The sequence below is a fragment of the Pelophylax lessonae genome, assembly GCF_965119305.1.
Source record: "Pelophylax lessonae genome assembly, chromosome: 8".
Classification (NCBI taxonomy): domain Eukaryota; kingdom Metazoa; phylum Chordata; class Amphibia; order Anura; family Ranidae; genus Pelophylax; species Pelophylax lessonae.
The window spans coordinates 181,696,933-181,724,597 of record NC_138775.1 but is presented as its reverse complement, the minus strand read 5'-3'; the positions used below and the strand labels follow the sequence as shown (position 1 = coordinate 181,724,597).

Below are 27,665 nucleotides of genomic sequence, written 5' to 3'. Positions count from 1 at the left end.
ATTCATAAATCCTTCAGTTTATAGTTCATTTAAAAAGAAAATAGCAATGTGATAGGTTGTGTAACCATAAAATGTCCATCCACAAATGGCTCCTCAACAAGGGGATTAGAAGCAAGATCCAGCAGGAGCTACAGTGTATAAAAGAGAATAGAGGAGCCTCTAAGTAGCAATATGGTTACATTTAATGAAGGTTCATCATTTAGCAACTCACATGGTTTATGATTAAAAGAGGAACATGCATGTATGTATGCCGGCATCCGGGGTAAAGCTGTCCACGTAGACCGTCCTCCGCACCACCGGCTCTCACCGCCATCAATCTGCAGTCGTGACCGGGAAGAATACCCTGCAGTAGTGCAGGATGGAATGGATGACGTTAATGGTGGTGTGGAGGATGGTCCTATGTGGACAGCTTCACCCCGGATGCTTGCATACTTAGATGTGCCTGTTTTATTCATCCACCATGTTAGTTTCTAAATGTTGAACCTTCATTAAATGTAACCATATTGCTACACTTAGAGGAACCTCTCTTCTCTTTTATACTCTGTTGTGACGTGAGGCTACTTGTATATCAAGACATTGCTTGTTTATCAAATCAAAATCGCTTGTTTATCAAATCAAAATCTATAAAGAAAATGTGCTTGTCTTGCAAAACGCTCTCAAACCAAGTTACTCTCAATCCAAGGTTTTACTATATATGTGTATGTGTATATGTGTATATGTGTATATGTGTGTGTGTGTGTATGTGTGTATATGTATATGTATGTATGTATGTATATATAGCGTTTTGCAAGACAAGCACATTTTCTTTATAAATTTTGAGATTATATATATATATATTCAACTTTTTTTTTTTCTTTTAATGCAAATTTTATTTTCACCACCATTTTGAAGCAGTGTTAAAAATCCTGTTTGCTGCATTTTTGGTGCATATTTTGCTGACCACACCAAAAATGCACCTCCGCATTGATATGTATTGAAAAGGCAGCAAGGACGTATCAAAAATGCACCTGTGTTGTGTTTGTGATGCATTTTTTTTTTTTATATTCACAGCTCCTATGAAAAACACACTATAAGCAAGGTAAAATCGCTAAACCGTTTTTGACAACCATAATTGGCACTTTTTTTTTTTTTTATATATATATATATATTTCCGCACAACACCGAAAACTCAATTTTCGGTGCATCGCTATTTTTCATGCATTTTCATGCGTTTTTCTTGTAGGAAAAGGAGACTGGTTGTCAAACACAAAAACCCACCAGTAACCATGCATTTTTTATGTGCTCCCACTGATGTCGGTGTGGTCAGAATCGCACCTTCCTGCTTGAAATAAAGTGCCTGCAGAAAATTGTAGAGATATGAACAGGACCTATAGGAAACCGTGTTCAATCAATTGTTGACCATATTCCTGAACGTCAGCAAATGCACTAAAAACTGCATGGTGTGAACCAAGCCGAATGGTCCCCTAGCAGCTGGTGAAGAAAAAACAGCTTTGCCATCAATTTGTAGTCAAATGCAGTTTTTTTACATTATTATTATTATTATTATTATTATTAATATTCTTATTCAGGATCTATATAGGGTCAAACACTTTACAATGTGAGGGCAAACAGTACAGTCCCAATAAAATTCAATATAGGAGGAATTAGAGGGCCCTTCTCGTTGGAGCTTACAATCTTAAGACATGCAGACATGCTCAGAACTTTCCTTCAGTGTAGTTTAGTTTCTGTACCGGCATTTACTATGCCATTGCAGGAATTGTGTCCATTTAGCTTACGTCATACCTTGTGATGTGGGGGGATTGTATGATGATCCTTATTGGATGTTCTTTTTCCGGATTCTTCGTTTTTAATCACAGCCCAGTCGCACCACTCTGTATCCACTGGAAGTTTATGATTTATTGTAAACCTTGGGAAGCGATCAAATGATAGCATGTACCCAGGGTGAACCTATTTTACTGTGCAGTTATCAGACTGATAAAGGGTCCCTCATATAGGTCGATCTGACATTGCTCTGACAGTCAGTAGTTGTGTACCCACATAAATACTAACTTTTATCTGATAGATTAGATTATCGTCCTCCAAAAAAAAAAAAAAAGATAGCACCTCCACCTCTGCCCAGATAGTAATAGCATTACTCTAGCAATTAATAGGACAGGATGCAAGGTCTTAACTGCATTATTGCCATGTATGAGATCACATGCTGAGAATAGGAACAGTATCATGATAAAACAGAACACTCACATTTTTCGCTTGTCATTCTACATCAGTGTTCTGTACCTATGAACTCCATCCATTGGCCACATGAAGCTCCACAGCTTGTATATTGCTTTCATTATATTGTCAAATGGATTACATATATGTAACTGCTTTTCCTGTTGGTTTTTTATTGTAGAGTCTATTGAGCAATATGAACAGGTTGTGGGAATGGGGATTTTTTTTTTTTCTTTAAATGCACCTGTGAATTTTCCCCCAAACTTCAAAGGTTAAATGCTTGCTTGTAACTGAAGTTATGAGGGTATGCTTTCCCACCCAGAAGTTTGGGGAAGGGTCTGGCTAGAACCACACAAAAAAGTGTTTCTGAGCTGTGTAAAAATCTATAACAGCCGTTCTCAACTAGCGTTCCTCCATAGGTTGCTAGGGGTTCCTTGAGCTGTAGGTCTCATCTGATGGTGCTTGTACTGTATGTTTCTATGGCCAATGCCACTTAGCAGAGCCAGTGGAATTACACCAATGACTTTTTTTTTAGCTGTCTGGAAGGGTGGCATCTTTACCACAACTGTAAATGGGGCCTTCTTCCCACTGACCGCCCATGTAGGGGGGCCTTCTTCCCACTGACCACGCCAAATGTAGGGGGGCCTTCTTCCCACTGACCACGCCAAATGTAGGGGGGCCTTCCTCCCACTGACCACCCAAATGTAGGGGGGCCTTCCTCCCACTGACCACTCCAATGTAGGGGGGGGGGGCCTTCTTCCCACTGACCACTCCAATGTAGGGGGGGGGGCCTTCTTCCCACTGACCACCAACCACCAATGTAGGGGGCATTCTTTCCACTGATAAATTTATTTTGAGCAGGCGTTCCCTGAAATTGCAAAATTATTGAAAGGGTTGTTTTGGGTAAAAAGTTTGAGAGAGAGCTGAACTATACCGATTTGTTTGGTATAAAAGTTGAGGTATTAGCTAAAGAGGTTCTTCTCCCTGAAATTAAAAAATAAATAAATCCATTTAAAGTCAGCAGCTACAAATAACGTAGCTGCTGACTTTTAATAATTGGACACTTACCTGTTTAGGGGTCCAACACTGTCCTCACCCGTGCTGGCTATTCAGGTCTAGGTGCTGGCATGTCTACTTTGGGAAGATGGCTATGACAGCTTGCAGCTTCATAGCCGGCTTCCCACTGTGCATGCGCGAGCCGTGCTGTGCACAATGGAAAGTATAGTCCTGCAGCTTTCTGTGACTTGTGACGTGAAGGCTAAAGGGGTACCTGACTTCTGCTCAGATTGACCCGGAAGTGGGAGCAGGTACCTGTCAAAACCCTGCAGAGGAGCGCTGTCACACTTTAACAATTGCACGGTCATGCAACACTGTACCCATATGAAGGTTTTTTTTTTTTTTTTTCTTTTAGTGGTATTTTATCACCTGTTTTTTATTTTTTGCTAAACAAATAAAGACCGAAAATTTTGTGGAAAAAAAAAAAATGAAACATTTTTTATAGTTGTACAATTTTGCAAACCGGTAATTTTTCTCCCTAATGTGTCTTGATTAGATGGCACTGGGCACTGATTGGTGGCACTGTTGGGACTGCACTGATAATCAGGAAACTGCTAATAAGTGCTCTGATTATCAGTGCACACATGTACCTAACACAAACCCAGCATCAGCTCTCTTCTCTCCTCATGCTGTCTGCATAAGGAGAGAAAAGCCGATAACCGGCTTAAGTTTACATCCTGTGATCAGCTGTCACTGGCTGATAGCTGATCACATGGTAAAGGGGCGCTGTGATTGACCCTTTATCCCTATCTGTGATCGGATGAGTCAGAAGAGGGGCAGCACGATCAAGGGAGGACGTCCATATACACCGTCTTTCAGCTATAGCGTGGGCGGCAAGTGGTTAAGTGTGTTTCCACTTTTGCCGTACTCCACTATATGTTTATGTGTTCCCATTCCCACAGCATATGTCTTACTTAAAGAGGAACTGCAGTCTGCTCACATAATTTGTAATAAAAACATCTTTGCCATTCTGAAGCTTCTCTCCAACAACTTTGCATGTTATTTTATATATACTGTGATTCTGTACTTGCCAAATATGCTACAGAAATTTCCCTCCACTAAGTCTGGCTGAAGCCATTTTAACTGTGGGCATCTGAAGCTGCTGCCTGTTCACTTCCTGGATTCACACACAGAGCCACACAGACGCATACACACATACAGTATATAAAGACACACACACATATATATTATATACGTATATACAGACAGACACACTCACACCACTGCTTGCCTGCACATTTCTCCTCTTTTAATGAATACTCATGGATCTCTGCAGTCTCCTGTTTTCTCCGCCCTCAGCCAGCCCCCTTCAGCTCTGCAGCTCTTTGGCTCTCCTATGACTCATCCCTCCTCCCTTGCTGGCAAACTCTGACTAGAGTAAGAGAGAGAGCTGTGTATCATGTCATTAGCCTAGGGCAGTGATGGCGAACCTCGGCACCCCAGATGTTTTGGAACTACATTTCCCATGATGCTCAACTTCACTGCAGAGTGCATGAGCATCATGGGAAATGTAGTTCCAAAACATCTGGGGTGCCGAGGTTCGCCATCACTGGCCTAGGGCTAATGACCAGACAAGAAAGAGGAAGTGGGCTGTATAAGGTATTTACTGACAGAAAAAAAAATGTTTTACTATCCAAAGGTAAAACCACAAAGGCAGAGGATTTAATAGATGGAAAGATTAAAAAATGACTGAAGGTCCAAATTAAAATGTTTATCGGGAGAAAGCCTCATGGCTGACTGCAAGGATTAATGAACAGTGGAGTTTATTTACTAAAGCTGGAGAGTGCAAAATCAGGCTCACTTCTGCATAGAAATCAATCAGCTTTTAACCTCAACTTTTTAAATTCAGCTTTGGCAATAAAACCTGGAAGCTGATTGGTTTCTATGCAGAGTGAGCCTAATTTTGCGCACTCCAGCTTTAGAGAATAAACCCCAGTGTCGGGGTAAATCTGTCCTTAGAACAGGTTGAATCTCCTCTCATTAACATACAATGACTTTACAAGCTAACACTTTGTTAGTACAGACTGCTCAGTTTACAACTGATAATGAAGGTCTGTCAGCACAGTACAGACAGGATTTATTATGGCAGACACCGCTGCTCAGCCCCTTTATAAATGAGAATTAGTAGGATTTTACTGTGCGGAGTTTCCAGAAAGGGCATCTAAAAAGGTCAGCTGCAATTTTTTAAATGTTTGTTTTTTTAAGTTCTAAGGTAATGGGGACATGTAACAAATAGAAAGTAGTTATCCCTATTTTGGCTGCAAAAGTGGAAATGCACTTTGACAGATCTGCTGATCTTTGCTTGCTAAAGGTTTACAGGGCAGTATTGCTCTTTGCACCATGGTTGAATATCATTCCTTCTGGCTATTTTTTTCTTAAGCTCCCTGTTGGATGCAGTCCAGTCATTTTGTGTTAACCTGAGTATTGCATGTTCTACGTGTGGAAAGATCTTTCTGCTTCTAATACAAGGTGTAAAATCCTTGCTGTGGCTGTGTTCCAACCTGCAGATGTTTGTTTGCAGATCTTTAACGCTGGCCAGGAGGCGGCTGCCAGTAAGCTAGGAATAACACATCCTGTATTGAACACATGACCGAACAAGCTTTCACCTTTCCGTCTAGCCGGGCTTCTAAGTGCGCTGACGAGTATTTTAAATGACATTTCTTGATGTTTTCTAACATGAATATGTACTTTTTAGCTATCATGTGAAAGCCTGTGTTCTTCATATAATTTGGCATTGTTTTTAATGTGATTATTTTTTTTTCACATATTTTTCTAGACCATGTCTGAGGACGATTGTCGCGTTTTACGGAGTCGTCGTTTTGTCTCCAAACCTCCGGAGAAGGAGAAAGAGGAAGTTATAAGAAGAACAGAAGCAGACAGACCGTTCAGGAATATGACTAACGGTAGGGATCAGATTGTTTATCGCTCTAAAAACGATTACTATAAAATGGCTATTTTCTAGTTCCCCCTACCTTTTAAGACTGGTGAACGTAAGTTAATACCACATGATGATGACTTGATATAGGCCAGTAGTGAGGAGTGGAGAATGTTGTCGAATGGATATCACTATTTGCTGGTGGAGTATATAAGACTTAGTTTGTCTACATATCGTAGGGCTTTACCATGCCAAAGTCTTCCACACCAATATCTGATGTTAATAGAGAACAGATGTATATCGCTGTATCTCATATGCTTACCTTGCAATGTGTTTACACGAAAAGTTGCGGTTGGAAGTCTTTCTGTACCTGGCATTATATATGCGCTTTTGAGTGTTTTGTAACTTTTAAAAAAAACATTAACTTTTCAATAAAAACTATTTGGGAAGAAATGAAAAACGGTAGGAGATGGTTGTGGTAGAAAGGATTGATGTCTGCATGTGTTCATATGGTTAAGCCAGTGTATGTAAACTTGTCAATGAACTGATTTGCTCTACTTTAGACTGAAAATACATTGAGTAGTTGTACCATTATAACCACACACAGCAACATGACCACCCACCTAATATTGAGTAGCTCCCCCTTTTTGCCACCAAAGCCGCACTGAACTGTCAAGATATGAGCTTCACTAGACCTCTGAAAGTATGCTGTTGTATCTGGCGCCAAGCTGTGATCAGCCGATCACTGCTTGCCTTCTTCCAATACTACATCCTGGTGCCATCTCTTCCCCGGGTAATGGATGCACACACAGCTGACTATCCACATGATGATAAAGAAAACATTTATCAGACCAGGCCACCTTCTTCCATTGTTCTGATGCACGTGTGCCCAATGTAGGCGCTTTTGGCTGTGGACACGGGTCGGCGTTGGCACCCTGACCGTTCTGTGGCTATGCTGTCTCATACACAACAAACTGGGATGTACTGTGTGTTCTGGCATCTTTCTATCTGAACCAGCAGATTGAGCTCCAGTAGCCCTTTTATTGGATTGACTACATGTACCAGCCTTCACTCCCCAATTGCATCAGTGTTCCTTGGCTGCTAATGACCCTGTCGCTGAGTTAATGTTTTTCCTCCCTTGGACCACTGCAGATCGGGAACACCCTGCAAGAGCTGCAGTTTGGGGTTGCTCTGACCTAGTCATCTAGCCATTACAATTGGCCCTTGTGAAAATCGCTCAAATCCTTTTCTGTCTTCAACACAATAACTTTAGGGACAACATGTTTACTTGCTGCCTAATGTAGCCCACCCACTTTCAGGTGCCGTTGTAACAAAATAATCAATGTTATTCACTTTACCTGTCAGTGGTCATAATGTAATGGCTTATTGGTGTATACTGTTAAAAATGTTTTGTTAACTCTAAAAAAAACTTGATGATCCTGACATAAATCTTGTGAACTAATAACTTGCTGAACATGCTGCCTCTGACTTTTATCAGTAAGCATTTTCCCAGTCCTCTATGGAAACTACATAAAACCTCTCCACTGTGCAAAGAAGAAGAAAGATGAAAGAGTTCTGTAGTGCACACATCTCCTGTCCTAGATACAGTACAATGAATTAGGATTGTCAATTTACGACAGGGAGTATGTTACTGGCAGGATCAATAACATTTAGTGAAAATAAAGGATATGCCTGGAAAAAGGAAAACTATTGCAGCCACCACAGCTCTAGACTGGCATGCTACAATATAATGCATTTTTTTTTCTTGGGTTTTAGTCGGCTTTAAGGACTGGTACATGACAAAATAACCATTGAAATCCAGTTTAGACAAATGCATTTGCATTGTTTGTATTGCCCAAGCTGTTTAGATCACTGGGAGTAACATTATAAATTAAACCTTTTACGAGGAATACATGAGATGTTCTGAAAAATACTACACTGCTCTCAAAAAAATTAAAGGAACACATTGAAAACGCATCAGATTCCAATAGGGGAAAAATCTCCTTTACTGATATGGACTGGGTAATGTGTTAGGAATGAAAGGATGCCACATTGTTTGATGGAAAAGAAAATTCTCCACCTACAGAGGGCTGAATTCAAAGACACCCTGAAAATCAAAGTGAAAAAATGATGCAGCAGGCTAGTCCATTTTGCTGAAATTTTATTGCAGCAACCCAAAATGGTACTCAGTAGTTTGTATGGCCCCCATTTGCTTGTATGCATGCCTGACAATGTCGGGCCATGCTCCTAATAAGAGGACGGATGGTGTCCTGGGGGACGGATGGTGTCCTGGGGTATTTCCTCCCAGATCTGGATCAGAGCATCACTGAGCTCCTGAACAGACTGCGGTGCAACCTGGTAGCTTCCAATGGACCGAAACATAATATCCCAGTGGTGTTCTGTTGGATTTAGGTCAGACGAGCGTGGGGGGGGGGGGGCCATGCAATGGTATCTATTCTTTCATCCTCCAGGAACTGGCTGCATACTCTCGCCAAATGATGCCGGGCATTGTCATACACCAGGGGGAACCCAGGACCCACTGCAGCAGTGTAGGGTCTGACAATGGGTCCAAGGATTTAATTCTGATACCTAATGGCAGTCAGGGTGCCATTGTCTAGCATGTAGAGGTCTGTGCATCCCTCCATGGAAAGGTCTCCCCAGACCATCACTGACCCACCACCAAACCAGTCATACTGAACGATGTTACAGATGGTTTAAGATTTTCCATGGCTTCTCAAGACCCTTTCACGTCTGTCACATGTGCTCAGGGTGAACCCGCTCTCATCTGTGAAAAGCACAGGGTGAAAGTGGTGGACCTGACAATTCTGGTGTTCAATGGCAAATGCCAGTCGAGCTACATTGTGCCTGGCAGTGAGCACTGGGCCCACTAGAGAACGTGGGGCCCTTGGGCCACCCTCATGAAGTCTGTTTCTGATTGTTTGACCGGAGACATTCGTGTCCGAATACAATGGGATAGCGGGGGACGTCGTTTGTGTAGGTAAATTGTGTGTGTACCAAACTAAATTCTCCTTGGCATCCACTTATCAAGCTAGCTTTTCACTAATCTGCAGCGCAATTTTTACAACAGGCATTTACAAATCTTACAGCAGAGCTAAGGCTGGGAGTGGGCAAAGCACTGCAAAAAGCTGTTTGGTTGTATAGCAGGGCTCATTTAGTGATGAGTGGCATGTGGATAGGAAGAGAGAGCAAATCAACAGATTAGCTCAATGGCGTGCTGCAGCTTCTTTCACTGCCCACTGTGTTTAACTTTTCACCACAAAAAAAAAAAAAACAATAAACTAACCTTCTCTGTGCCACCAGTTGCGCCTAGGCAAAGGTGATGTTGGCATCCTTTGGGTGATATCCCAGGAAATGCTGGGTACTGTGGCATCATCCTTGCAAGAATTGGGGGTACTCAGCATTCCCGGGATGTTGCCTGCAGGATGCTGACGGCACTCCATGCTGCACAGAAGATGGAGGAGGGGTAATTATTTTAAGTTCCAACCCCAAGCACACCCCCCCCCCCCCCATGTGTTTTTTTTTTTTTTCTGGGAGTGGTTTAAGATGGGGGAGGAGCTCATACTAGTTAAGCTTACCTTGCATAAAGTGCAAAGTCTATTTTTAACTGCAGTAGCAAAAAAATAGGTCTCCTGCCCTGTCAGACAAGGATGTCCTATGTGGCAGAGCTGTGGTTATCTCAGGACTGGATAGGCAGACATACAAACAGCCAACATATAATATGTTGTTTGTTTATTTAACTGATTGCTACGAGATCCTTGAAGAAACTCTGTTCTGGTATGAAGGGGGATCAATTACTGCAGGTATATGAAGGGCAGGAACACAGGCACCTGCACCATATTGCAGCAGCCACCAAAACTGTCTTTAGTGACAACATCTTGGGCCTTTTTGACAGCAAAGCTTCTGCACTTCCCATAAGCAAAAAAAAAATTCCCACTCCTTTTCTACCTCCTGCACATCTCTATTGAGCAGTGTGACTGTTGATCTTGGTTCCCTTTCACATGGCTGTTTTTAAGCGGATCTGTCTGTCAGTTGTTCAGGCAGATCTGAACAGAAGCTCAAGTTTAGATGGGCAGACAGATGTAAACATATTTGTGTCCTTTTCCATCCGCTTATGTGTGCCCATAGTTCCAGGCAAGAGCATTTCATAATCTCATCTAAGCTTTCAGCTACTTTACATTGAAGTGTTTACCTTTCTGAATTCCATTCAGTGTTTTGGATTGCTGAAAATAATTCCAAAATGCTCCGGCTGTTTTGAAACCCTTGAAATTTGTGCAAGGTACTTTCAGTGGGCCAAATGTACATTTCAGACATTTTAATAAGGCCTCATGAACACTTGAGCTCAAAAACAGGCATTTACCATGTGTTTTTGTTTTTTTGTTTCCTGCCTTTTAAATGCCTCTCTATGTTAATCTGTGTCTAAGCACACAAATATGTTTACAGGAGTTTAGAGCCAGAAAAAACACCATCACTTGTGTGTTCAAGAGAAGAGTGTTTTGGCTAAAGAAAATGGCAAAACGTGTGCAAACATGTCCAAATGCGCTTAAAAGGATAAGTTTAGCATCAAGAACATGTTCCACCTGTTATTAGGGTGGAACATGTGACATGTCGTTCGCCCGCTCCCCCCCCCCAGTGATCCGAGTCCTCTGTGGGACAACCGTACAGGCGGAGGTTCCCCGTACACGCTGTCACTTTTTGAAAAGAGCCCATGCTGGGCTACGCTCACACGGCCACTTCATTCATTCACAAAGTTCTGTAAATGAATGAACTTTAAGTACTGATATCCTTTCCAGCTTGTAGTTCTCAATGAACTACCACAGCGCTGTTGAGCACTGTGGTAGTTCATTGATTCCTCTTGTCAGCGTGAAACTGCCTGCCCGTACGATAAATGAATCCGAATCTAGGAGCCAGTTTTTTTTTTTTTTTAAAACAAGTTGCTTGTTGGGCATTAACCCCCCCACCAAGCCAAGTTTTAGCTTTTAAAACTGTCACACTTTGAGTTTATTTATTTATTTATTTATTTTTTTGCTAAACAAATACAAATTTTGAGGGGGGGGAAACTTTTTCCTAATTTTTGGTATACAATTTTGCGAATAAGTACTTTTTTTCTTCACTGATGTGTGATGATGAGGCTGCGCTGATGGTCACTGATGGCGCTGAGGAAAACTCATGGTCATGGCGCTGAGAAAAAGCAATGCCGATAACCGACACTTGTTTACCATGTGATCAGCTGTGTCCAATCATATGTAAAGGGCCACTGTGGTTGGCCCTTTACCTCAATCTGTGATCAGCTGTGTCCAAAGGTCACAGCAATCACAGAGCGTGCCCGATGCGCTCCCTGGGGGCACATAGGGGACGGGATTCAGGAAGGACGTCTAAAGACACCCTCCCAGAACTGGACGACTGCACTGTAGCTGTCTTTCGGCTATAGCGTGGTTGGTAATTGTGAGGTGGATGCGGACGGCTGACAAAAGCCTAGATGCCGGGATACAGTGGGTACGGAAAGTATTCAGACCCCCTTAAATTTTTCACTCTTTGTTATATTGCAGCCATTTGCTAAAATCATTTAGGTTCATTCTTCTTCCTCATGAATGTACACATAGCACCCCATACTGACAGAAAAACACAGAATTGTTGACATTGTTGCAGATTTATTAAAAAAGAAAAACTGAAATATCACATGGTACTAAGTATTCAGACCGTTTGCTGTGACACTCGTATATTTAACTCAGGTGCTTTCCATTTCTTCTGATCATCCTTGAGATGGTTCTACACCTTCATTTGAGTCCAGCTGTGTTTGATTATACTGATTGGACTTGATTAGGAAAGCCATACACCTGTCTATGTAAGACCTTCCAGATCACAATGCATGTCAGAGCAAATGAGAATCATGAGGTCAAAGGAACTGCCTGAAGAGCTCAAGAGACAGAATTGTGGCAAGGCACAGATCTGGCCAAGGTTACAAAAAGATTTCTGCTGCACTTAAGGTTCCTAAGAGCACAGTGGCCTCCCTAATCCTCAAATGGAAGACGTTTGAGACGACCAGAACCCTTCCTAGAGCTGGCCGTCTGGCCAAACTGAGCTATCGGGGGAGAAGAGCCTTGGTGAGAGAGGTAAAGAAGAACCCAAAGATCACTGTGGCTGAGCTCCAGAGGTGCAGTCAGGAGATGGGAGAAAGTTGTAGAAAGTCAACCATCACTGCAGCCCTCCACCAGTTGGGGCTTTATGTCAGTGGCCCGACGGAAGCCTCTCCTCAGTGTAAGACACATGAAAGCCCGCATGGAGTTTGCTAAAAAAACACCTGAAGGACTCCAAGATGGTGAGAAATAAGATTCTCTGGTCTAATGAGACCAAAATAGAACTTTTTGGCCTTAATTCTAAGCGGTATGTGTGGAGAATTCCAGGCACTGCTCATCACCTGTCCAATACAGTCCCAACAGTGAAGCATGGCGATGGCAGCATCATGCTGTGGGGGTGTTTTTCAGCTGCAGGGACAGGATGACTGGTTGCAATCGAGGGAAAGACGAATGCGGCCAAGTACATGGATATCCTGGACAAAAACCTTCTCCAGAGTGCTCTGGACCTCAGACTGGGCCGAAGGTTTACCTTCCAACAAGACAATGACCCTAAGCACACAGCTAAAATAACGGAGTGGCTTCACAACAACTCCGTGACTGTTCTTGAATGGCCCAGCCAGAGCCCTGACTTAAACCCAATTGAGCATCTCTGGAGAGACTTAAAAATGGCTGTCCACCAACGTTTACCATCCAACCTGACAGAACTGGAGAGGATCTGCAAGGAGGAATGGCAGAGGATCCCCAAATCCAGGTGTGAATTGTTGCATCTTTCCCAAAAAGACTCCTGGCTGTATTAGATCAAAAGGGGGCTTCTACTAAATACTGAGCAAAGGGTCTGAATACTTAGGACCATGTGATATTTCAGTTTTTCTTTTTTAATAAATCTGCAACAATGTCAACAATTCTGTGTTTTTCTGTCAGTATGGGGTGCTATGTGTACATTCATGAGGAAGAAGAATGAACCTAAATGATTTTAGCAAATGGCTGCAATATAACAAAGAGTGAAAAATTTAAGGGGGTCTGAATACTTTCCGTACCCACTGTACGTGGGTTTTTTTTTTTTTTCCCAAGTGGCCAGATTTAATGAATATTCTGGCCAATAAAATATATACACCCCCCCCCATCACTTAACTCACCTAAACGCTTTTGCAAAAATGCAGCTTAGGCTTGTTTTTGAAGCTGATTTTCTCCTGCTAGGAGAAAAGTATTTACAAGAAGCCCCAGTGTGCATGAGGCCTACGGATGAGCTGTCTCGTGATTGTGACTCCAAAACTTCCTGTGACCTTACACTGTGTACATCCTGGCAGTTTTCCTTGTGTTTCATCATGATGACCTCACTGTGACTAACAGTTAAAAACTGAACTCCAATAAACCCAGCAAGTGTAACAAGGATAAAGGTTTTTAGAGGGAGGGGGAAAAAGTCACATTACAGACATTGTTACTAGTTTATTTACCTTTTTTCCTTTTTTGGAAGCTATTTTTAAAATTTTCATTACAAATGAAAGTGGCTCACCTTATCGCTTACTTTGTCAGCTGCGTTTCTTCTTCTTAAAGTACAACTAAGAGCAAAGTTGTTTTTTTTTTTTTTTTTTTGAAAGAGTGCACAGGGATTAGAACACCTGTCAGGTTTTATGCTGTCTGTGCCCCCATTAAGGAGATTCACCCTCTCTGTTTGTCCTAATTACCATTATTATTGAAAGTAAAAGAAAATCCCAAATTTTGGGTTGTCCCCAGTAAAGTAATGTAGGGGAAATCTTTCAATTAGACACTAGATCTGGTGACCTGGGGGTCCACTAGGAATTCCCTTAATTTGTAGGGATTTCCTCTTTCTTCCTGTTTGGCTATGGGGCAGGAAGCGAAAGTAAATTTCCACAATGGGACACAGATGGCGAAAAAAAAAAATGTAACAGGTGCTATAACCCTCTCTTGCTCTAATCAAAATGAAAAAAAAGTTTTGCCTATAGTTCTACTTTAATGAGCCAGTCCAAAGATTCCTGTTCTTGGGTGGCTCAGTTGTTTTGGATTGTGCCTATGGAGCCACCCTTTCCTGTGTGCTCCTGGGAGAGACTCTAAGCCAATGTTAAGGACACTACCTGAGCCTACATTCACAGACAATCAGAGAGAACTGGATGGAATGTGCATGTGTGGTGGCACTTGGAATTATGGAACATTTTGGGGACTTTCTGTGTAGTTGTGCATGCTCTTCCACCCTCCCCTCTGGATGGCCTGGCTGTTAACAGCGCCCCCTTAATCGGTCCAGGTCCCCTCGGTCTGCACAGTCGCGGCCCGGCGCCCAAAAATTTAGGCCGCGACTTGCGGCCTACTAGGACATGCGGCTGAGCCGGGCCCCTCCTTCTGGTGGGGCGGCGCTGCGGGGATGGTATGGGTCACCAGCATAGGTTATTGGTGCCCATCCCTGAGGACGTTGTGGGGTCCTAGGGCAGATTGTGTTTGCGGGACTACCCACATCAGAGAGGCACTGATCTGGGTCTGTCGCCGCGTACGTGCCCGCCCTGTGCTGTTGATAGCCATGTTCCCTGACCTGTCTGCTAGGGAGGATGATTCCTCCAGAGCTGTAGTTACGCTGGTTGACGCACTGGTTGCATCTGTGTGGGTGACTTTGCAGATTAAGGGTGCAACTGAAGCGGCTGCATAGGTGGCTGTCCCTCCTTTTTTGGAACTCCCTAGCCGTCTCGCATGGCAAACGTGTTTCCTTATCCCTCCTTTTTTTTGACAGATTTGTCTATATTGCAAGGGAGCGTCCAAAATGCCCTCTTGAGGTTCCTACATGCCTTGTTGTGAGGTAGCCCTTTGCGGAGTCGCTACTCCAGAAGTGGACTGTTCCGCCATTGGTGAACCCCAGGTTGAACAGGCAGAAACGATTCCGGTAGAGGAATCACTGGCCTTTAAGGATCCGGCTGACAGGAAGGGGGTGTCTGTCGCCGCATGAGGTTTTATTTTGCTGGCTCTGTGTTTAAGCCAGTCCTGGCCATTGCCCTAGTGTCACAAACACTGAGTGGACTACACTTTTGCGCTGTGGCCTAACAGGTGAGCAGGCTCCCCCTGCCTTTCTGCAGCCCAGTTGGTCTCCCCTGATTCTAAGCTGTTTCGGCAGTGGGCTTAGGCGTGTATTGTGGCTTAAGTGTTGGTCTGCGGACCAGACCTCTAAAGAAACTGACTTCCTTACCCCTTCGAGGCAATCACCTGTTTGGGACTACCCTGAATGATCTCATTAGGAGTCTCACAGGGGGGAAGAGTATCTTTCTTCCACAGTCTGGGTAGGAAAGAGCATCTCGTCAGACGTAGCTGGTATTTCTCGGCCCACGAGCAGTTTTTAAGTCCTCCTCCTCGGGAGGTTCCAAGCGGCCCTGGTCTAACTGGCCAAGTGCAGGATTTTTTCTGGGCTTGGCATGGTGGGGCATTTTTCGCAGGTTTTCAGGCCAGTGGACCTCCTTGGTAAATAATCCAATGGGTCCATGAAGGGATACTGTCCAATTACAAGTGTCAGTTTTTCTTGCCCTCCGGAAATGTTCTCCTTTCCAATTTTGTGTTCCGGACAATTTGCAAGCTCTTTTTAAGGGCAGTGCATGAATGGTTCAGGGTTTTTTATTTCAAGCCTGTTCCTGGTCTCAAAGATGGAGGGCTAGGTTCGTCCAATTCGGGCTCTAATCTGCTTGTGCAGGTACCGAAGTTCGAAATGGGAGTCCATTCGTACAGTGGTGGCATGCCTTCATCAGGGACTTCTGCCTCTGTCAGCATCCAGGATGCTTCCCTGCACATTCCCGTGTGTCCCAACTCTAGCGTGGTGTTACCCTTGTGTCGTACCTCTGCTCCTCAGGTCTTCAGAAAGTGTTGGCCCCGGTTCTGGCATTTCTACGTCAGCGGGAGTTTGCGGTAATGGGCTCCCTAGATTACCTCAATCTCAAGAAGTTGCATACTGTGACTCATCTACTGCTGTCCAGCAGGTTGTCCTCCCTCCAGACTCGCATGCGGGTGCTGGGCCTGATGGTATCTACCTTCAAGGTGGTTTAGTTTGCACAATTCCATATGTGGTCCCTTCCTAGGGAGTTCTTGGTAAAATAGGACGAGTGTCTGCGGTCCTTGGATATTTGTATTCGGCTGCAACGGGCAACCAGGAGATTCCCCTTACGCTGTCCCAGAAGGTGGCCTTTTTTGGTGGCTATCACCTTTTGCTCACAGGGTTTCTGATTTGGCGGCGTTATTTTGTTGCATACCTTAGTTGGTGGTCCACAAAGATAAGGTGGTTCTTGCACCTGTCCGTCGTTCGCTCTTAAAGTAGTCTGATTTCCATTTGAATGAAGACATTGTGTTGCCTTCCCTGTGTGCCAAGCCCTAACATCCTAGGGAAATTGCGTTGCATTCCCTGGATGTGGTTCAGGCGATACGGGTGTACCTGGCAGCTCCGGAGTCTTTTCGGAAGTCAAACCCCCTATTTGTGTTCACGGATGGGCCAAGAACAGGTCTGTTCGCTTCTTCTGTGACCATTTCAAGATGGATCAGACAGTGACTCAGGCCTATTCGGTCAAGGGTCAGGTTCCTCCGTTCCCTGTAACAACGCACTTTACTCGGGCGCTTGGCACTTCCTGGGTTTTTCGTCATCAGGCGTCAGTGACGCAGGTTTGCAAGGTGGGGACTTGGTTGTCGGTGCACACTTTTACAAAGTTCTAAAAAGTGGATGTGTTGGCATCTGCGGATACTTCCTTTGGCCGCAAGGTTTTCAGGCTGCTGTTTAGATGGTCTGTTCCCTCCTTGGGGGAGTAACATTCAAGTGGATTCCAGTTTTTTGATGTGGCCTGTCACCTGAGCTCCTGTTACCTGGTTGGCTAATGTTTAAGCCTTGGGAATTATTTGCTGTTCCCACCCTTCGTGTTTGACACTGCTCTTGGAAGTCCCAATGGTCAGGAATCCTGAGGAGCTGTATCTGTCAATGAACGAAAGTGAAAATGGGATTTTTTTTTTTTTTTTCTTTTAAATAAAAAAAAAAAAAAAAAAGTATTTATTGAGAGAGCGCACAGAAAATACATGTTACTGTAGGCACAACCATGGTAATAGTGCAATATACATAAGAAAAAAGAGAAATTGTTACAAAGCACAGTGCAGGAATAAGAGTACTGCAACAGACCAGGGTCCACCACAAACAGCAGGGCTTCACCGAACCAGTCAAAGAAAATGGGATTTTTTTTACTTACCGTAAAATCCATTTCTCTGATGTTCATTGACGGACACAGCACCCACCCCTCTATGGAGTTGTAATACTTCTGACACTGCTTGAAACAAAACTGAGTACCTATAGCAGAGAAGGGGAGTATACCTCCTGGGACTACACATAGGCGTAGTCAAGTTCTTGAGTCCTGAGGAGCTGTGTCCATCAATGAACATCAGAGAAATTGATTTTACGGGAAGTCAAAAATCTAATTTTAAGTTTTTGGTTTTAACATGAAAAAATGTGGAAAATTTCAAGGGGTGTGAATACTTTTTCAAGGCACTGTATGAGTCTGTGACTGGTTTTGAATCTACTGTATACCTGAGTTGTGCTATATTTTTAAAGAAAATGTGTATTTTTATTTGGTGCTGCAGTGACAGGACAGATGATGCTTACCCATATCTTGCAAGTAGGACTTGTCACCAGTATACCATGTTTTTGAGCCACCATCTCAAATATCACAGGGTTCACTTTATTGGCTAAGGTTGTCAAATATCAGTTGTGCCACCTGGCAGGGGAACCTGGTTTACAAATTTTGGCTGTACAGAATTCGTCAAGTAAAAGAGTTCCCATATTGGATGTATGCCATGTATTTCGACAATAGTTTTTATCTGTTAGTCTGGAGTTCAGCTTTTAAAGTTTAACTAAATCAAAACCTTTTTTTTTTTTTTTTTTTTTTTTTTTTTTTTCTATTTTGGATAGAGTAAGGGAGGGTTATAACCCCCTAACAGGTTTTTCCCATAAGGGATATTTCTCTTTATTCACTACAAAATCTCAAAGTATTTAAAAAGATTATATATACTTTATTGAAGTGTACTGACAATATACAAAGCACAAAATGTAAAAATATGCGCTATGCTTCAATACCAATTCAAGACAACGTTGTCTTACACATATCTTGGCACCAGTCAAAATGCTGTAAAGCATGCCAATCTTACTCCTTACCGCCATGCATACTAAACAGATAGGGAGGTGTAAGCAAGAGCTGCATGGCATCCAGGGCCGGTGCTACCACTAGGCTAACTAGGCAGACGCTTAGGGCGCACTGCCGCCTAGGGCACAGCCATGGCCGTGATTCACAGACAACTCTGATATGCTGGTTAAAATCTGTGCTTCACTCTGTGCTTTCCCAATCCCAGTCACACAGTCTTCTCACCTTAATGTTAGCCCCTGTGTCACCAGATGGGCTATCACAGCATAAGACTCTCTCTCTTACAAAGGGATCCCCAAGGGAATATCCGTGGATCTAAATATGAAAGTTAGACCTCTTCACATATCCAGATCATACTTCCGCTCAGTAGGGACAATCCATGCATCCATAAAAGATAGACGGTCCAGACATAGTGCTTAAACTGTTAAACACTTTATTGCTCCATAAAATATAATGTATAAAATTACCTTAATAGGCACTGTAACACAGTGCACAATGGACAGCGGTACATAGATCAGCAACTGGCCGCGATGGCTGGCGGGCGACGTCACCGACCCCTCCCCCTTTTGTACGCGTTGCATCCCTATGGGCGGGACTTCCTCAGCGAATGCACAGATCTGAACCTATGTGCATGGTCACCGTATCTTCACTTTGGGACTTTATCTTCTGTTTTCTATTTATTTATATTATGTTTATTTTGTTAGCCCTGCACTAATTCTGTTTTTATATTCTTTATGTGGGATTTGGTTTATTGGCCCTCAATGTTCAGCAGCTTTCTTGTTTTTAGTCAGGTGCGCTGACTTCATTCATTTCATGCTGGTTAAAATGTATATGGTTGTGGCTTCTGGGTGAATAAAAACAGTCAGAGATCCCTCCCTCCTACTTCCTCTACCTCCAGGAAGTCAGGTGCTGCCTGCCTGTTAGCTGATTGGTCAGTGCTGAGTGGGAGGGGGTGACAACCTTAGGAATGTCAGCCCACCTTGAGCAGATCAGTTGCAGGAACACAGAGAGGTAGAGGAGGGTACAGCTTTGGGGCGGGGGGGGGGGGTTAAGTAGCTGGTCTCGCCTAGGGCTCAAAATAGTCTACCACTGGCCCTGATGACATCAGACGCCCATGACAGGCCACGACAAAGCATTTTACCACATTCAGCTTTCTCAGGATGTCTATCAGCCGTACTATCATCCTGGAATGTCTCTTGGAGTGGGCGTCCATGACAGATGGGTTTTCGTTGCCTAATTTGTTAGATTTTCTATATTGCAGAATGGGCTATTGCATAGGCATGTTATATTATTAGAGTGTTGGTGTGCATGGTGTCAATTCCCTGTGTAATACAACATTGTCTTTTTTTTTTTTTTTTAAATTTGGTGAAGAGTAGCGCATATTCCTAAAAAAATAACCTTTTTGATTTGTATGTTAGTACACTTAAAGCGAGTTCCACCCTGGTTATACTTTTTTTTAATAAAAATACCCCCGGGACAGTCAGGGCTAGTACATTCCACAATGGCTAGCCTCTGATCTGTCCCGGGTTGCACTTACCTTTTAGGAGAAATACTTACCTTGAAAAAGTACTGTCCAGCACTGCCATCTCAGGTGTGGGCAGCTTGAAGCCAGCGCGATCCTCTTCTGCGTACTGTTCCGTCTTCTTCGGTCCCACGATGCACTGCACTGGCCCCGACGTCACTTCCGGTGCGCGCGCGTCATCCCTCCACAGCTTCTGGGCATGCCCAGAAGCTGTTTAGAAGGGAATGACGCGCGCGCACCGGAACTGACGTCGGGGCCGGTGCAGGCGCATTGATTCCTGGGAGCGATGACATTCAGCTCCCAGGAATCATTGCAAAAGCCAGGAAGTGACGAATCGCCGTGGCCGCCGAGGGGAGGAAGAAGGAAGTAAAGTGAGTATATTTTCTCTACAAGGTAAGTAAAAAAAAAAAAAAAATTGCGATTATCCATTTGTTTTTCAGGTGACCCGGAGCGAGAAGATGGAGGTAAGTATAAATTTAGGGTGGAACTCCACTTTAAAGTATATATAATCTTTTTAAATACTTTTGATATTTTGTAGCGTATAATCTGTGTTAATGCCTCGGAAGCTTTTTTTTTTTTTTTTTGTTTTCTAGAGCAACATATTATTATTATTTTTTTATGTTGGCCATATTTGTATGTAGGTTCTTTTTGCTAGAACAGCCACACTATTGCTTACCAGTGAGCTGTAGTCCGATATGGGGTAAAGGTGCCCTGAATTGTTGTAGCCCTAATTTTAAATAAAGTGATTGTAAAAAAAAAAAGTTATTTATTATTTTTATAGCAAAAAAAAAAAAACACATGTCCTACTTTCTTGCTCTGTTAAGTGGTTTTGCACAGAGCAGTCCATATCCTCCTCTTCTCGGGTCCCTCTTCAGTGCCCCTGGCCCCTCCCTCCTGCTGAGTGCCCCCACAGCAAGCAGCTTGCTATGGGAGCACCCGAGCCGAGCCGCAGCTCTGTGTATACATTCAGACAGAGTCTGGGTTTGGCCCCCGTCCCCTCTCTCCTCATTGTCTAACTGACTTTGACAGCAGTGGGAGCCAGTAGTGCCCCTGCTGTGTCTCAGCCAATAAGAAGGGAGAGTCCCAGATGGCGGAGGCACTCGTAGACATTGCTGGATGGAGATTGGCTCGGGTAAGTATTAGGGGGGCTGCTGCACACAAGGCTTTTTATTTTAATCATTAAGGTAAAAAAAGACCTTCTGCCTTACAACCACTTTTTGTTTGTTTGATATTTCCCTTCATTTCCTTTCCCATGGCCAAAACAGAAGATAAGAGGAAATCCTTCCAAAGTGAGGGAAACCCAGGGTGTCACCAGAACTAGTGTCCCCATTGAAAGATTTTCCCTCTATTACTTTTTCTGATGTCAACCCAAAATGTGGGATTTTATTCTACTTTTCACTTTTGAGAACCGCAAACAGGACAAATAGAGTGAATCTCCCTAACAGTGGGCACGGATGGCAATAAAAACCTGACGGGATGTTCTAATCCATCTCTACTTTATCCAAACTTAAAAAAAAAAAAAAAAAAGGTTTTTATACTATTAGTTACACTTTTTAAATGCATTTATTATAGTATATCAAGCATATGGAGAACAAAGGATTTAACGTGTGCCAAGCAGGACACCTTTGGGACCCTCGTGTACAAATCCTGTTCTTCATCCGAATCAAGTCACTAATGTAATACAGATCAGAACTATGAAAGCAATCCTATGATTGGCTGGTTTTAAATTCAGCTAACCTTCCTTTACAGTGGGTTGCAGTGTATGCGAGAGCTGACTGCTGTGTAAAGTTCTCTCTAAGCTGTTCTCAACAGAGGGATTAATGTAATTCCTATGACACTGTAGGATTTCTGGACTCCCATCCACAACAAGATTATGTGGCCTACCCTTTTGTCTGTTGATGTAAGACCTTACAATTCTTCAAGACGTTCTAATAAATGGACCCCTATTTTGGTCTATCTCAGAGCAGCAAAGCATTACAGCATGTGTCACACTCCAGTAATCTGAGTACATACTCTTTGGTTGCTCACACAGCACAATAGCCACATGACACAAAGGAAAGAACTGAGAGTCCTAGAGTTTTGTCTCTTCTCTGGGTGAATGGTCAGACTTATTAATTACAATGAACTCCTGAACAAAGTCTTAATACTTTGGTCACAGTTGTCAGATTGTCGGTATATGCTTCCTGCTTGGAATTGTAATTTACACTTTGACTAGTGACCGTACAATAAGGTTTATTTATCAGGATGACTTTTTTATTTTTTTCTATAGAAGATAATGCAATTTAGACTCTCTTTGGGCTAATAGGAACAGTGTTTTCTCCTGACTTTTTTTTGTTTTGTGGTCTGGTTATTCTAATCGTCACTATGAAATACCTAAGGAAAGTATTGCTTTTTTCTTGAATTGCCAATAAAAATCTCCCATCTATAACTTTCCTGCAACCTAAAGTGGACCCATCAGTAACTTTACAAGTCTATGGATGAATTCTCAACAGGCCACAGTATACAGTCAATGGTGTAAGGCCTCATGCACACTGCAGCTGATAAACTCACATTTTTGTGAGTTTGGGCATTTTTTTAACAGTCCTTTAAACTCCCCTCTGTTGTCCTATGTGTCCATGCACACATGGACATTTTTTAGCAGAGGAGTTTATGGGGTGTTGTCTTAATGCCCTAAAGTCGTGTTCAAGAGACGTTCTTTTCACCACAAAAACCGCTAACGCTGAAAAATGCGCATAAACGTACTTTTTATCAGCGCTCAGCATTTTTTTTTCATTGCAGAGTTGAATGTAAGCTGGTTTCCTGCAAGCAATCGGACGTCCTGTGTGCATGGAGCCTAATTAGGGATCTTCAAACTACGGCCCTCCAGTTGTTCAGGAACTATAATTTCCATCATGCCTAGTCATGTCTGCAAATGTCAGAGTTTTACAATGCCTCATGGGATGTGTAGTTCTGCAACAGCTGGAGGGTCGTAGTTTGAGGATCCCTGCCTAATTGTTCAAAATGGTATATCATTAGGTGCTAGTCATTAAGGTCATGCTTACACTAGGTACGGTTGCTTTGTACGGTGCCGGAGTATGGTTGCCACCACCTAACTCTCTTCTAGTCTGCTTTCACATTGTGCCAGGCCCCATCATGCTTATGTCATCACGTGCCAGCCAGACTACGGTGATCCCTGCTTCCATGCTTCGAGTACTAACCGTGCCCGAGCACGGAACGCTCATGAATCATTGAGCAATCACACATATACAAACCCAACTGGAGACCAACTCAACAGGTGTGATTCAGCGATTCGTTGCTTTAACTGACAATTGCGCGTTCGTGCAACGCCGTACCCAATTGCAATTGATGTCCTTTTTTTCCCACAAATAGAGCTTTCTTTTGGTGGTATTTGATCACCTCTGCATTTTTTTTTTTTGGTTTTTGCACCATAAGCAAAAAAGAGCGTCAATTTTGAAAAAACACCAATATTTTCTACTTTCTGCTATAAAACATTCCAAATTAAAAAAAATCTTTTTTTTTTTTTTATCAGTTTAGCCCAATTTTGTATTCTGCTACATATTTTTGGTTAAAAAAAAAAAATCCTAAAAAGCGTAATAACCCTGGATGTGCTTACTAACTGTAAGTTTAGCTAAGTCACACGCTCTTTCCCTGCCTCTCTGACAGGGGAGCCGTCTTGCATATATACCAGACGGTTCTATCAGTTTTCCCGAACATTGCGGGAGGCCCCCGGCGATCGAGCCTGCTCCTCCCGCGGTTTGCCTCCCGCTGTGTCTAATCACAGTGGGAGCGCAAATCCGGCTAAAACCGCGTGCACATAATCGCATAGATCTACGTGATTTTGCGCAGCCGAGCCGCCCTGCCACAGTAAATCTGATTCTGATTGGGGCGGTCGGCAAGTGGAGACATACATACGCACTCGCACACATGCGCGTGCACACACACACAGTCTGTGTTTTCTTTTCCTTTTAATTATAGTGTTCATTGTCTTTTCTTTTGTAAAATCACTATGGGTTTTTTTTTTTTTTAATACGGCTAAGCAGTATTAAATTTAAAAACACGTGTATTCTATTGTCTATATCTTACCAATTATTAGATGCAATTTTTATTTATTTTTCTTTTATTAGACCTTCTTTGTTTTATTTTCACCTGCTGATCCAGCCAGTAAGTCTGGTAATCAAAAGAACAAGCTCTCCTGCAGATTTATCAGTTACAGGGATGATACAAATCTTTTGTGTAAAACTTTTATCCTTCCCAAAAAACAGTTTGCTGGAGTTTGGCTTGAATTTGTTAGTGTATCTAAATCAGCTAGTACATCTAACACTCCCATCCAGACTGGCAATGCTGCTGTCCACAGGTGCTCCCCTGTGCGCCTTCATCCAGAGTGGAGGCACTTTAATATAGGGAATGTGTGACTGGGCAGTTCGCCAGGTGAAAACAGAGGGAAAACAAATGCAGCCACCACATCTAATGATTGGTAAGCTGCAAGCTGCAAAATATGGCATTTTTGGTTTGGAATTTATTAGTGCTTTAGTACTGGACCTAATACAGTTGAAAAAAATATTCATACCCCTTGAAATTTTCCACATTTTGTCACGTTACAACCAAAAAAGTAAACATATTGGCACATATTTGTGAAGTGTAAAGAAAATGATAAATGGTTTTCTTTTACAAATAAATATCTAAACCGTATGACGTGCATTTGTATTCAGCCCCCCTGAGTCGATACTTTGTAGAACCACCTTTTGCTGCAATTACAGCTGCAAGTCTTTTTGGGTATGTCTCTACCAGCTTTGCACTTCTAGAGTGAAATTTTCACCCATTCTTTTTTGAACAGCAGTTTTCAAGTCGTGCTACAGATTCTCACTTGGATTTAGGTCTGGACTTCTACTGGACCATTCTAACACATGAATATACTTTGATCTAAACCATTCCATTGTAGCTCTGGCTGTATGTTTAGGGTTGTCGTCCTGCTGGAAAGTGAACCACCGCCCCAGTCTCAAGTCTTTTGCAAACTCTAACAGGTTTTCTTCCAAGATTGCCCTGTATTTGGCTTGATCCATCTTCTTATCAACTCTGACCATCTTCCCTGTCCCTGCTGAAGAAAAGCATCCCCACAACATGATGTTGCTATCACCATGTTTCTCAGTGGGGATGGTGTGTTCAGTGTGCAGTGTTAGTTTTCCGCCACACATAGCATTTTGCTTTTAGGCCTAAAAGTTACATTTTGGTCTCATTTGACCTTCATCCACATGTTTGCTGTGTCACTAACATGGCTTCTCGCAAACTGCAAACATGCCTTCTTATGGCTTTCTTTCAACAATGGCTTTCTTCTTGCTGATATTCCATAAAGGCCAGATTTGTGGAGTGCACGACTAATAGTTGTCCTGTGGACAGATTCTCCCACCCGAGCTGTGGATCTCTGCAACTCCTCCAGAGTTACCATGGGCCTCTTGACTGCTTCTCTGATAAATGCTCTCCTTGTCCAGCTTGTCGGTTTAGGTGGATGGCCATGTCTTTGGAGGTTTAATGCCATACTCCTTTCCATTTTCGGTTAATGGATTGAACAGAGCCCAAGCTTTGAATAGCTCACGGAGCAATTTTTTTATAAACTAACCCTGCTTTCAACTTCACAACTTTATCCCTGACCTGTCTGTCATGTTCCTTGGCCTTCATGATGCTGTTTGTTCACCAAGGTTCTCTAACAAACCTGAGGGCTTCACAAAACTGCTATATTTATACTTAGATTAAAGCAGAGTTCCGGGCACAAAATTGACCTAATCGATTTTGTGCCCATCCGCTGGCTCTTCTTCACCTGAAAAGGAATTGGATAGTTAGGATTATTTATTTATTTTTTTTTATTCACCTTGTATTCGTAGAAAGAAATACTCATCTATTCTCCACTTCTTCCCTCTGTGGCCACGGCCCGCGCCGTCACTTCCGGTTTGCAATGATTCCTGGGAGCTGAACGTCGTCGCTCCCAGGAATCAATGCGACGGCACCGGCCCCGCTCGTCACTTCCGGTGCGACGCCGCACGCCCAGAAGCTGTGGAGGAATGCGGCGCCGCACCAGAAGTGACGAGAGGGGCCGGTGCAGGTGCATTCTGAGAGAAGAAGACCCGGAAGAGGACGCAGAAGAGGATCGCGCTGGCTTCAGCTGCCCACAACAGAGATGGCAACGCTGTAGAAGAAATTTTATAAGTGAGTATTTCTTCTTGCAGGTAAGTGTGAACTGGGACAGATCAGAGGCTAGCCATTGTGGAATGTACTAGCCCCGGGGGTATGTTTATTGAAAAAATGTTTTTGTGCCCGGAACTCCGCTTTAAATTACACACAATTATTTACTCTAGTTGCTAATTGGGTGATTACTGAAGGCAGTTGGTTCCACTAGATTTTAGTTAGGGGTACCAGAGTAAAGGGGTCTGAATACAAATGCATGCCACGCTTTCCAGATATTTGTAAAAAATTCTGAAAACCATTTATTATTTTCCTTCCACTTCACAATTATGTTCCACTTTGTGTTGGTCTATCACATAAAACCCCAATAAAATACATTCACGTTTTTGGTTGTAACGTGACAATGTCGAAAAATTTTTAAGGGGTATGAATACTTTTTCAAGGCACTGTATGTACATAGCTACCCCCCTTTTTCCTGTCTGAAACTTGCATGGCAGAACAACAGATTGATTACCTGTATAATCAATGTTCAGATTTACCTCAAGGACATATCCTCCTCCCAAGTTGTTGAACATGCAACTTGTGGCTTTCCCCAGTACACAGTCTGGTGCTGTCTGCTCCCATAGTAATGCTATGGGGGACAGACTTATGGGCTCAATCCTGAGTCAGGCTGTGTGCATCTGTAGATGCGCACAGCCTGGCTCGGCCCTGCCCCCTACTCCCTCCTCACATGATTTTGATTAATATGTTCCTACGCATAATGCTAGTGGCTCTGACATCTGTCCCTAACTGCATGTAACCCCACCTGGGAGTGTGGATATGTGAGCGGTGATGGCTCCTCACAGCCAGTCATTACTTTGTACAGGTTAAGTGGTCATTGATGTTCATACACCTGTCCTCCCAGCTGCAAGAATTTCCTGGTTCTTGTCACTGGAATCTGGTGCACACATAATCACCCGTATAATTACCCGTGTCACCCTACAGCTGGTTGAAAGTGGTTGACATTGGCTGAAAATTGCTGGTTGAGGCTGTCCCAGACCTGGGACTGCTTACTAAGAGACTAAGACAGGGCTGGACAAAACTCAGGTGCCAGGTCACAATGGGGACTGGAAATTGCGTCCTGGTGCCTGGGCTACATCTCAGCAGTGGTCTGGAATCTGGATTCCTCCCATGTGGCCTCCCACAGGTGCGAAGACTAAGGTCGGACTGGCTGATAATTGAGGATGCAGCTTTGCAGCCTGCTGGAGCCGGGATACATGCGCCTTTGTGCGAACCGGCACCCTCCTCTGGTGGACAATGCTGTAATGAGCGCGGCTTGCTCTAACTGCCCGCCCACCTCTGCCATCTTCCCAGTTTTGGCAGCTGGAGTTGAGGTTGCGGGCTTGATCGGTGGCCTTTTCCTTAAGACTGCTGAGTGCACAGGTAGTGCTGCCCATCGGTGCTTATCAGCGCAGTCCCATCAGTGCCACCTCATCAGCGCCCATCAATACAGCCTCCGTGTCTTATCAGTTCCGTCTCATCCTTGCCCATTCCTGCCTCATCAGTGCCCATCAGTGTCTCCTATCAGTGCTCATCGG

At 43.4% G+C, this 27,665-nt stretch overlaps 1 protein-coding gene across 1 annotated transcript in view; it reads left to right on the top strand.

The window, feature by feature from the left end:
- Positions 1–27,665, top strand: part of SOAT1 (sterol O-acyltransferase 1) — an 89,968-nt gene that overhangs the window by 11,243 nt on the left and 51,060 nt on the right. Inside the window, exon 2 of the mRNA XM_082264887.1 lies at positions 6,044–6,170. Within this exon, the coding sequence (XP_082121013.1) occupies positions 6,047–6,170 (124 nt within the window). The 5' untranslated portion in view covers positions 6,044–6,046. The remainder of the gene's footprint in view (positions 1–6,043; positions 6,171–27,665) is intronic.